At 46.4% G+C, this 12,915-nt stretch overlaps 1 protein-coding gene across 1 annotated transcript; it reads right to left on the reverse strand.

Moving 5' to 3' along the window:
* Positions 1-12,103: 12,103 nt before the first annotated feature.
* On the reverse strand, positions 12,104-12,463 carry LOC133391843 (uncharacterized). The gene has a single exon (XM_061648280.1). The coding sequence runs from the start codon at positions 12,461-12,463 to the stop codon at positions 12,104-12,106; it is 360 nt and encodes a 119-aa protein (XP_061504264.1).
* Between the last annotated feature and the right edge of the window lie 452 nt (positions 12,464-12,915).

The raw sequence follows: 12,915 nt of genomic DNA on the forward strand, positions 1-12,915 counted from the left end.
ATCAGAAGCAACACAACAACAACAACAACAACAAGCACCATCCCTATCCGATCCACCCGTGCAACAAGAATGACGAAAGCAAAGCACGAGGAATTAATTAAGAAGTCAGCTCACATTTTAACGCCTGAATGCATGCTCGAGACACCTGTCGGAAGTGTGCGCTGGCGAAAGTGCCGAAGCAGTGGAAGAAAATGTGAAATAACGAGCACATGTTCACTGTCAACGTTCGCCTGGCTGGAAAAAAAAGATCGGACTGCCGGGAAATTGATGCAAAAGGGATCAGCGGGAAAGCGTACCAGCACAAGGCACGGTGAACAGTGCTGGAATGTAAAGAAACGAGAAGAACCCTTGATGGGTGTGCTTATGTTGTGTTTTGCGTTGGACCCGCATTCATTGCAGTGTTATGTTTCCCGCTTCATTCGCTTCATTGTGTACTGGGTGTGTATCATGCAGCGCTGGAGTCTTTTGGTAGAAAATGACACATTTCAATGATTAGGTTGAATTATGTGCGAAAAATAGTTGCCAAACTATCCAATTGAATGTATGCAAATTAAGAAAGCTTCATTTTGCATGAATGATGTACTTTTCTTGAAAAATAGAGTCGTGAAAGCTGTGTTACAGCAAACATTGGGGCAAGACACTTGATTTGATTTCTCCAAAAGAAGTACGCTAAAATAATGAAACCCTCTTATAATTCTTCTATTATGTGACCAATGCATGGTTTTATCGCTGATATTGTGTGACCGATTGTTCCCTCTTACACCTCTTAGGTATGATTTTCCATCGAACACGACCACCAACAACCGAGCGCCTTTAAAGCTTCTATTTTAGTATCTTCCCTCTGAAACCGCACAAAACTTGCGTACTTTTACAATCGGCCTACATAAATGCATGCGGAATGTATAAAGGCCATTCAACAAAACCACCAGAGAACCCTCCCCGCGTTCCTTTGAATGGCGCTGAAACACCCCGAAGGAAACCGAAGGATGAAAGTAATAAAACGGATCATTGGAAGCTTAATCTACCATGGGAAGATATGTGTCTATCGTGCCCGTTGACGACTCGTGGCCAGAATCAGAAAAGCAAAACGCGCATACACCTGCTCCCCCTTGCGTTCACTCGCCCTGCAGGAGGAAAAGGCTGCAATAAACGGGTTTTCTCCTCCGTAGCTCGTTTTTGAAGTGTGTCAACCATGGTTTTTTTTTTTGTTTCGTGCGATTTCACCATCAACTCACCACGAAGTTGGAGGACACATTAGCGTTTGGCACCTGCTGGTGCCGTTTAAAACTTTTGCCCACCAACTTCTCCTGCACCCCACATTTATGATGAACTTCCCTCGAACGTTCGTGGACAAATACTTCCACGTCCACGTCGGTGCGGTGAAGCATTTAGCCCAGCAGCGCGGTAGAAGGAAACGACGTAGAAAAATGGCTCCAAAGGAATCCCGGCCACGCGAACACACGGACCAGAAACAGGTTCACACCACCTCGTGGTACCACTGACCTCGAGCGGGATTTGGTAGAGTGCGGGCACCGCAAATACACACCGACAGAGACGGACCGAACGATTCGCTGACGTTTTCGGTGGATTAGATCTGCACCGCTGAGATAATGGACAGTTCAAAAAGAGTTAAACGTGCTCGTTTTATTTTATTGGAAAAACTTTTGCCAATGATTATATATTTTCAACCGTGCAAGCACTTTTACTGACCGGCCACGGCACGCTACGGCAGCGCATCTTTATCCTTACCGAAAACCCCGTCCCGAAGCATTTGCACACCCTACGCTCCCTGGGTGTTTTTGGCTCACCACTTTGGGATTCGTCGAGCACTTTACCGACGCTCTTTCTACGCCGTTCGCCTTTTTCAATGGTCCGGGGTTTATCTAGCGCTCCGTTTGATCTGTTATCCTTGCACCGCTGAACATCGTCGTTAACGACCGTTGATAGGGAACGGGAACGGATCACACCCGTTGATGGGGACGCAGGGCATCCGACGGTAATTGATGAAAAGTTAGTGCGCTGTGCGCACACAGTCTTTGCACCGGTGCGCCGGCCCCGTGGGAGAGTGGATCGGGGGAGCTTGCCTTTACGATTGTTCAGACTTTTATTGGTGGAAACAGACGACTCCGTCGCAATGACGAACGGAGTGCAATTAATACAGGTTGGGGATGTTTCTGCGAGCAGATCGCGTACACAAACACACCATGCACAGAATCACTTCCAAAAATAAAATAAATAAAAAAAACAAGGCAAAAGTAAATCAACCCGTTTCATAATCGTTCAAGTGGAAATAAATCCCTATTGGATGGACGCTGCTGCTAATGCTACCACACAAAAAAACGCTACTCGAAATGGCAAGGAACCGCTGGCGTAAGCTTTAAAAGCTTTAAGCTCGGGTAAGGTCTGTGATGATACAGATCAAATTGAATCCTGTACATGGAGTGTTATCGTTTTTAATCTTATTTAGTCATGACATGTTTTTACTATACTTCTCGCAATAGTTTAGGCTAAAAAATAAGTTTTCAATTTATTTTAATAAATTTTAAATATCTACACGTGATTTTTTATTTTATTTTGCTCCTCATAAACTTTGCTGCATTTCGCCTCCGTTGCTCTTCCCGACTGCCTGTCATCACGGTGCACCGCCAACTGTTAAGCCACTGTTCTGATCCCAGTTTGTTGTTGATACACTTTATTTAAACTCCCCTCTACTTCCCCAAAAACCAATCCCCAGTGCTGCGGTTAATTACGGTGCTTAACAATGCCCAATGCTCACGATGCCCGGCCTGCCGGCTTCGTAACGGCTTCGGAATCTCTCGTGTGCTTCACGGGCGCACAAAAACCAAACACTGAAATGCCACCCGGTGCAAACGCCAAAGAAAAACTATGGTTATCCATTGTGGCGAAGGGTAGGGAGCGTTAGACGCAAGACGGTGGCTTAGTACCGGCCTCGTAAGCGCCTCATAAGGATGGTCGAGTGGCCATAAAAGGCAGGCCCGGGCCGGCCCCCTCAATTCCTATCATGCGCGCTGGTGAAATTGCAGCCCGGGGATGAAATAATGAACTACAAGAAAGCGAAAGAAAAAATAATAATAACAACCACACGCGCCAAACACACACACAAGCACACACGTACACAGCCTGCTGAAGGTAGGAATTCACGAAAACCTGCCCAGGCGCACCATCCGGCGCTCCGAAGGTAAATGCTATTTTATCTGTTAAATTATTCATTCATTGCAAACCACAATGCGCCGCGCTGCCGAAAGGAGCTGGCTGATAATAAGCCTACAAATATTATTTATTATATTACGGCCATTTGAACGGCTCAGGGTTTTGCTACTTATACTTCTACTCCTCCTTCCTGGGTTGCGTTCGTTTGCCCCCTATCCATCTAGGAGGAAAATAGTGGCGTAGAAGTGTAACCAGCGGTAGTGTAGCAAGCGGTTTGCCTTGTTCTGGCTGCACCGGACCGACAGGTAAGCCGGCGACGGCTTAGTTGAATTTTCGTTAAGCCTTACCCTGCCAAAGCTAGGGAAGCTTTGCTGTGTTAACACTGCAGGACAGCAAATTACACACGATAGAGAAGTTCATTAAAATGTGCTGCAAATAAGGTGTGCTTGTGAGAGAAACCTTACCTAATACCAGTAAAGCAAGTGCGATAAAAACGTTTAGTGAATAGGCATTAACTTGTTTTTCATTTCGGTTCGATAGTTTGTACTGGAAAGTGGTGAATGTTAAATGATTTTCTAATAAGATATGATAAACAGCTTATTATTTTTACCGCTTATTTTTAAACAAAAAAGCAAACAGGCGAGCAGCACAGATTTGAAGAGTTCAACAATGTTTAAGCGAATACACCAATAACTCGCCGCTTGTAAAATCGAATCACACCGAAAAATACTCCTCACATCCACTTTTAACGGGGGGAGCCGTGATTTAAGTTGCTGCTCGGGAAATCTCTGCTCAAATAACAAGTGCTTAGAAAGTAAACACCGGAACGATGATACTATTCTCGAACACCTCGAACACTTCCCCGGCAGCATTGTAACGGCCAACCGTGTCGACCCGCTCGCTAAAGCGGCTCCCAGCACGGGCCCTGGGCTTACGGCGCGCAAAAGGTTTTAAATTTGATGATTAAACGTAAAGCCCGACCTGAAAATCTTCTCGCCACAACCGTACCGTGAAAGGGAAAAGTGAAAGGAAAGCCAACCATTTTGACTGCCTTTGCTTGGCCGCGTGCCATTAGGCGCCCTCAGTTAACCGCTTCGGGAGGGCAACGTGGGAGGGCAACGCTGAAATGCGACCTTTATTCATGGTTAAGTTAAATGAAGCGAAACGCAAAAACGAACCTCCCCGTTCCCGAGGTTTCGGTAGCGTCGTGTAATTGTACAAACGCCCCGCATTTGGAGGTGGAACACATTCACTTCACTTTCGACCGTGGAGGTTTGGGAAAACTGGGACACATTTGTCCGTCTTTCGTTGCACGCGTTGTGCGCCGCTGTGCTGGAGTAATGAGAGCTCGAGGCTCTCGCTCAGCATGCCTGATTGTGTTCAAGGTTACCAAGGACGACCGAGCTTGCCGCAGGACAAACGGATTTGAATCAAGCGTGTTTTCATAGGAAAAGATTTGTACATGGGAAATAAATGAAGTAAGCTTAATTTTCTTTCAAATTCGTTTTCTTTGTACGACAATTTTTGCCGCAAATGCTGGAACAGTAGTTATACGCAATTTCCTCACCGCCCGGAACTCAATTCACTGCAGAACGGATTCGCATTCGAACGGTCAAAGCTCTGGCAAAACGGTAGGACAACGCAGCGTCTTGCGCTTTCTTGACCGTTACCACCCTGGGCCGGAAATTGCTCAAACCCAACCGACCGGAAATCGAGCAATCATCGTGTCCTTCAAGCCCGAGTACGAGTTAGTTGCAACTGCTCCGCACTGCCCGGGCAATGGTTCGACCACCGCTCGTCGATGAATCATTTATCTATGAAATGGAAACATTATAATTTCCCGGTCTCGTTTCATGGTCCAGGCGTTCCTGCACTCCGGCTATCCCTCCCTTGCGTTCCAAACTTTCATCTATCCCCACACATAACAGCACACGTATCGATAAATTTTCCCCTCCAATAGAACTGCAGAACTCCAATACACCCGACCGCCGGGATGGGCTTCCGGTTCGTGGAGCTGCTCGCCGTCCTGATAATCCCATACTCCACCCTCTCCCTTCTCTCCCCCTGCAGCTTCTTATCGGACCGCAAAAGGCAATAAATCAAGAACGTAGAAATTAATTCGTGATTCGTCCGGTCCCTTTGGCCGAATTCCACCCGCAGCCCTCCCGGGGAACGCACCACTTGGACATATTGGTTGCCGTCTGATGAAACACAACGCAGCACAACTTTAACCTGGGGGGAGAGGGAAGGGGAGGGGGGAAGCGGCGGTGACACCGAAACGGGCAGACAGATGGGTAAGTAAATGAGTCTGCGGAATTGGATACCGATCGCTCGGGTGTGAGGATGACAATTTGTCTCTCATTATGTTGGCACACTTACGCAGGCTGAATCATGTGAATGTATGTGTGTATGTGGGTGTGTATGTGTGTGCTATACACCCGTTCGGCACCCGTTAGCCTTCCCGTTTGTTTCTCCCTCCCTAATCCCCTCCCCTCCTCCCTCCGGGGCAAGGTACTTTATTATTCTGCTTCATTTGCAATCGATATTGTGTATTTATGTTTTGCATCGGCTGACTTGCTGTTTTTGAATAGCGCCAAAAGTCGTATCGAAACTTGCACCGGGAAACAGTTGATTGGTAATGTAACTAGATGCACTTGAAAATGAATTAGTGATTAAAGTTTTGTGAATAATTTGAATTTAAAGAAAATAATTTCAATAATTGCTAACTGAGGAAATATTCTGTTGGTTCTTTGAAATTAATATTAAACGTGTAATATTAAATTAACTCCTATTTGCAAACTCTTTAGTTGGATCAGCTTCTTTCCCATATGACCATTTTGGACAGTTATTTTCAGAATATTTTATTCTCGTTTGAACCCGGAAAGAACGTTCTATTCTTCAATCCTTTGCTGTTATTCAGGCAGTTTCACTCGATCTAGATCGACTCGATCGACTGCTCGATTGGCTTTATATTTCTTTGAACCTTATAAGAATATTTCAACCACTCTAATGTGAATCATCCTTTAATCGAATAGCCGCATTCAGTTGGTGATTAAAGGGCTGTGCTATAGATATAATGTACTATAGTAATGTTGTCACTATCCTCAAGCAATCGTTCCTCAGAACAAAAAGAAGAAGAATAAGTGAAAACCATTCTATTAATCAAAATCAATGTGTTCAAAATCATGACAAAAAAGAGCTGTAGCTGTATTCCAAAGCTGTATTAAAATATAAGTCACAAGTGGTCCACCATACAACCAATAGCAAACCAATAGCAAACCAATTGCCATTGGTTGGCTCAAATTTTGAAATCGATTTTCCACATAAATCAACAATTGTCCCACTCCTCTTAAAAAGCGTCCCTGTTCCATACCGTAGATCGACAAGCGATAAAAACTGGCAGAAGCAGAAAACGGATCGTTCCATCCGATAAACGATCTATATTAATATGATTTATCCTAACGAGTGGTGCCATTAAAATATCTCCATTAGCGCGCAAAGAGCACAGGCACAGGCGCACGAAGCGATACTTTTCACACCTTTGATGGATTTATTTTGTTTCACCCGAAGCGGCCACCTCCGGCTCCCCCGGTTGCATATTGTCTCTCTATGCCACACAAAACGCACTGACGCCGAGGACATTTGCATGTGCCCTTCCCAAAAGAAGAGAGTTTCCGGCAATCCGGCACTGGCGTCATCATCATCGCCATTGCACCATTACCGCCTCCATTAATGCAATTATTGTCTGAAGCACATTTATGAAAAATCGCACTTCAAACGCCGGTTCCATTTGTTGCCACTGCGTTGCCATTCCGCTCTCTTTGTACGTATGTGCCAAAAAAAAAATCCCGCACCCACGTGTACACAGGTTGTGCACACTAGCAGGCAAACAAAAAATAATAATGAAAGGTTCATCACCATTCGGTTACAGAAAAACCAGCAAAAATCCCCATTCCGTCCCTCCACTTTACTTCCACCCTTTTCCGGGCGGTTGAAAGAATGCAGTCTCGCTTCCTATTGCCGGCGAGGGTACCGTCATCGATCACGGTACGGAAAATTTAACTAATTTTCGCTGACACAAAACACATCCGCAAAACACAGCCGCCGCCCCAGTTCCAGTCCGCCCACCGGCCCACACGTTTCCATTGAAGAATTGCACACATGGGCACTTTATCTTTCCCATGCCCACCGCGCCTCAAACGCTCGAGCGCTCTGGCATTGCCGGTGATGGTGGTCAAAAACGGGTTTCCGAATCCCTTTTGCTGCTGGCGGATTTGGAGGCCGGGTAGGCTCATCGTTGCGAATCGCTTTGTCTACAGCGCGAACCCGATCCCTTGCACACTCTGCTGACAGTTTGCAATGCCCGGTGCTTCGGTTGGCAGGAATTTGATGAATTGCAACAGTAATGTAATTTGGACGCACAACACCGCGCCCCGTTTTCCCCGTTCCCCGGCTACCATCGAACGATCACTCCGAAACCAACCGTTTCAGCATCATATCCTGCGCGGGATGTCGCGCGCGGGTCCGCAGCAATCCGAGCCGGTGGGTGAGCCGTAAATCAAAATTATACACTCACGGAAGGTTAGAGGAAGGATGAAATATGTTTTGGGGGTGAAACAAAAAAAAAGTGCAAGCAACATGTAATGCGCCCAGCGGTCAAGCATCGTAAAGCGAGCGTACACGCACCATTAACCTTTTCAACGGTTACGGCATGTAACAGGTTTTGGACGCTGTTCCGCTGTCCCTTCGCGGTGGTTGCCCCGCAGACGATTTGTTTGTTTTATGTATAAAACGGTTTGTTTCACAGATTTGTTAAATATTGTGCAAATCGTATGAAAATGCGGGGGAAAATAAGTAAGTACAGCAGTGAGCTGTACATCTCTAATTAACAGCGAGTATGTTCAAACAGTTACCGGTGTCGCCTTGTGAATAGCTCGCCATTATAACACTTGTTTTTACTGAATCCTCCCTAAAACCCGTTTTTGTCGGCAATGCAATCCATTGCCAAAGAGCCAATACTGAACGTTTTATACGAATAAAACAATCTTGTCTAAAGCAGCACATACATTCTTAACAAGAAAAGCAATGATTGAGTGTTTTCTGATCGTTTTGCTGATGAAAAACGCAATGCGCAAAGTGAACAGAGACCAAAATCGCTTCCTTTCAAGCGAGAAAAACTCTATCCTTTCTTCTTGCTTCCCGCTTCAGCGAGAAGCACGAAAAAATGGCCAGCGTACAATTAATTTAAATTGCAATAGTAAATCTCTTGCTCGTTATAAACCCCAAACGAAAAGCACACTGAAAACAAAACAATAAAGACATTCAACCAAATCACTCGCTACCATCATTGCTGAATGGTACACGCGACCAGTGAACGAGGTTTTGATGAAAATGCACAAAATTTCAAAAGCAAACGCGCACACTTCAAAAGCCATTTCAAAACGCTTGTCCTTCGCACTGCCTCGAAAGCCCCCGGCACACGCTATGGACATATGGAGCACGTACTGCCCCGACTGGGCACAACAAATAATAACAACAATGAAAGCTAATATCGTCCGAAAGCATTTTGCATTTTATTACATTCTGTCCACCGCGCCCAGCAAGTTCTCGGTTTTCTTCGGTTTGGCCAGGAAGAGCCTCCGGGCCACACAAACTACGGTGGATGGATGGGCATGCGGTGGGACAGTTTTGCTTCCTGCTGCGGGTTTTTTTTTTTCTTCTTCTACTTCTGCGGTACTGGGTAGCTAATACGGGAAGAAGGTAAACCGACCGTCCCGTCACTCTGGCTGGTTGCCGTAGCAAAAGATGGTGTGCATTTTTTTTTGAAAGAATGAGATGTTTCCCGGGAACGCTTCCACTTCTCCGAACACTCTAGCAATGTGAAAAAATGGCGTCCACCCCGACAACTGTCACAAACAGCCAAAGGTTTACATGCAAGCTTAGTTTCTACTTTTTGTTATACTAAATTGATGGCAGCAAAGAAAGAATGGCGCTTTTAATTCCTAAATTATTCATATTTATTCACACAAATTTGATGAAATTCCCCAGCAAGCACTTGGCAAAGTAAATCGAAAGCTTTAAAGAAGATTAACCACTTTCCCAGTCCCATTTTTTTCCTTTCGAAAACACATTCCTTACACATGCAAAGTCGGGGATGCCAGATTTATGGTTGCTCCCTAGACCAAGAATGGAGAGCTTTTTTCGTACAGTCCCCTTCCCCCTCTCTCCACACATACACACACACACTGTAGATTCACAGTAAAAATCAATCTCAGTGCTAGAAAGTGCTGTCCCTTTATCCCGAGCGCACTTCATTCACCGTAGCAGCACACACACCGCCTGTGAATGGGCAGTGGGTCCGAAGCAGGTCGTCTAATTTACATTGCACCAACCGGACCACCGAAACGCTGAACACACACACACATACACGCGCGCACTCAATTCTAAGTAAACGTTTCAAGCTTAGCTGAGCACACTGTGCGGGGAGGGCGTGGCGCATTCTGGTTTCCTCGGCAAGAAGCGCCTTAGAAGCGCAGTGGGGCAGTGAAAAAAAATGCAATACTAGCACCCCGTACAGCCACTGCCCGGGTGGGCTGCAGTAGTAATCTTCTAAACCACTTACAGCCAATTCCACGCACCAGCTGGAACATGGGCAGCCGGCGAACGACCGGCGAACGACTACGTACACCGAATCGCCGGGCCAAAGATGCTGCTGCTCTGCATGCAGATGGGAGCATTTAGAGTTGACCCACGATCAGGAGGCATTACGGCACCTGCATGACCGAGTAACTGGTTTCTGGCAGCCCGGGTCGGAGGAAGCGGTCATGCAGGAACCAGGCAGGAAAACCGACCTGTCAGAGCGGTTGCTCCAGCTGGTCCGACTACGCTTACGGGTTCACAGGGAGCTTCCTCGGCACGAAGCGAGCGGATACACTGGGACGGACGCTGAGGTTTCTGGATGGACACACACACACACACACTGAAAAAGCGCAATCGTTGCATCCTTCGTCGGTATCATCATCGTTTGGAATCGACATCTTGTTCGTTGTGCCCACGTCCCCACGTTGCCAGATGTCGTTCAGTCGGGCAGAAAAACAACTCAACGAATTTTTCCGTACCCATTCGCTCATGTATCGTGTACAGTGGGACATGGGGGGGGAGGGGTAAGGGACAGGAAGAATAATCTTCCGAATGTCCGGACTTCAAAATGAGAAACTTGCACAGTGATTTGCACACGTTTCATCATAATTTTGTTCCCGAAACGTTGCATAACATACGAAAGTGCAGTGGAAGCTTTACCGGTGGATTTGCATAGCGGAAATACAGCTTCCTCCGGCAACGGTGCAATGCTGGGATGGGAAGAGGGAGGCACCTTTTCAAATTGTACCATTCGTAGTATTGCTGTTTTTTGTGTTTAGATTTCGTTTGCGTGTGTTTTCCTTTATTTTGTGTGTAAAATTTCCCTGTAGAATGTTTCAGCGAGTAACATAACTTTATGCTGTCATAAGAAAGAGGTGATGTAGAATTGACAAGGAATGTGTACGATTGGTACAATGTCTAGGCAGAAGGAATGGTTCTTATAATGCCAGACAAAGGGTTGACAATTATAATATTTCAATTTTTGCTAAACAAATCATAGATTTTAGTCTTAATCTACGTAATAAAAGGATATTTGTAGCGGAACAATCTTTCCTGCAATCCACTAACCAAACGTATTAAGCACTAGTAGCAATGTGCGGTAACATTGACGATACTCGGCAATGTTTAGACGTTGCTTCATGTTTACTTCAAGCATATGACCAGCTTCGGTATTACTAATAGAGACAGAAACAAACGCCAACGGCGGTATCTGTTGATAAGCAGTTAATTACGACTACTTCCAAATTTAAACGCTCAGGCACAAAAGCCCTGAATGTTGTTTTAAGTGCTACGGTACACATCGAGTACGTTTACATCGATGAAATTTTGGAAATAGCTCAGGAAACTTCGATGACTACTAATACCCATACCTAGTCATACACCAATAACGTTTCCAGTATCACAGTGAGGGGTGTAAAATGGCAAGTATTTACGTGACGGTACGAACGTACACAAAAAAACACATCCCCCACATCAAAACAACTTGTTTTGTTGTGAAAACTCCCCCAGCTGGCCCGATAATTACCTCCAACTCGTCCAACTGCGCCATGTGTTTGTTGCCACCATACGAGCTATCCGCACGTCACCATCAATCCGTATCAACACCGGCAGGACCGGAAATAGTACGTACAAATTAAATAAACATGTTGACCGGGAATGTGCGCGTGGGCTGATCAACTTCGCGGAAGTACGAGTGACATCAACTAATTGGCATTAATTACCGCTGCTCCTTAACGGGTCCAAGGAGTCGATCACAAACAAAACAAAACTGCTGCACGGCGTCCTACACTATATACAAACACATACTATACACTGTACCGATAAGTAGTTAACGGCGTACACTGCACGGTACGTGCGAATGTGTAATACTACCGCCCGGGAGTAAGTAAATAAATATCACAAGAATGTACTGCCAGCCCCGAAACGCTTCCAGTGTTTGCCGTGAACGCTAAGATTAGAAATTCGCCAGTAACCTACTCGAGGTTACAACCTCGCCCATTCGGGTCAACGCACAAATTCAGCAAACTCACGATCAATCCACTCTAACGACCGGAAGCTAATGAGTGTACGTGCTGCTTCTCGGAAACCGTCCAGACCAGACTGCGGCGTCTCCGAGCTGGACTGCAAGAAAGCCCCCATCAAGGTGCATCCAGCGGGAACAAGTGTCCACAGTGTCCGCCATCGGGTCGAAAGAAAAAAAAAAACAAGCACGAAACGTAGCTACGACTTCATACGTCAGTTGATATATTTCCGTTCACTTCATTTGTACACGGCTCGTACCGGACCTTGGTACTCAGTAGGGCTGGGGTGGCGGATAGTCCGGGATGATCGGTACATTGCCCTGGCGCTGGTTGTCAACGAATACCTCAATGTTGACCAGCGTTCCGGCCGGGTTCGGTTCGTTAGCGGGGAAGACCACGTCCGCGTCGGTCGGCAGCACGTCACGTTTCAGCTGGTTCGGGCTGTAGGGCTGTGGTGGCGGCTGCTCCGGATCCGGTCCCGGACCGGGCGGTGGTGGTGGCGGCGGCGGCGGCCCGGGCGGTCCCGGTGGACGAACCTCACCGTCCGGGCTTTCCACGTTGACTCGAATGCTAATCAGCGGGTTGGCGACGGCCACCGCTGCCAGCATGGCCAGCACGATTAGGAAGCGCATCTTTTGTCTGGTTTGCTTGCACACTGCTCGTTGCACACGGTTACTGCTGCGATTGGAATGGTTGTAGTAAGTGTTGACCGTTCCGACCGGCCGAGCGACCTTTTATACGATACATTTGTCCACTCCAAGCAGAGTTTACAGAGCCAGTGCCGAATAGAACCAAATAAAGTTATCGCTTATCCGCTTATCCCGTCTGGTCTACCTGGTTGCCCATCTTCAATCAACATCGTGTGTATGTGTGTGTGTGTGTGTTTACTATCTTTGGCGGTAATAGATCAAACTCGCCTGAACGATACGGTCAGTAAGGGTTTACGATCAAAAAACCCAATCAGTTGTTCCGCTATCATTTCGCCCTATCTTGATTACAGCGGTCCTGTCATCATTAGCTAATTAAACGGACTGTTTCTGCCATATCTGCACACTGTTAGCATGGTTAGCTCACTCTTTCGTCT

This window comes from Anopheles gambiae, chromosome 2 (genome assembly GCF_943734735.2).
Source record: "Anopheles gambiae chromosome 2, idAnoGambNW_F1_1, whole genome shotgun sequence".
NCBI lineage: Eukaryota > Metazoa > Arthropoda > Insecta > Diptera > Culicidae > Anopheles > Anopheles gambiae.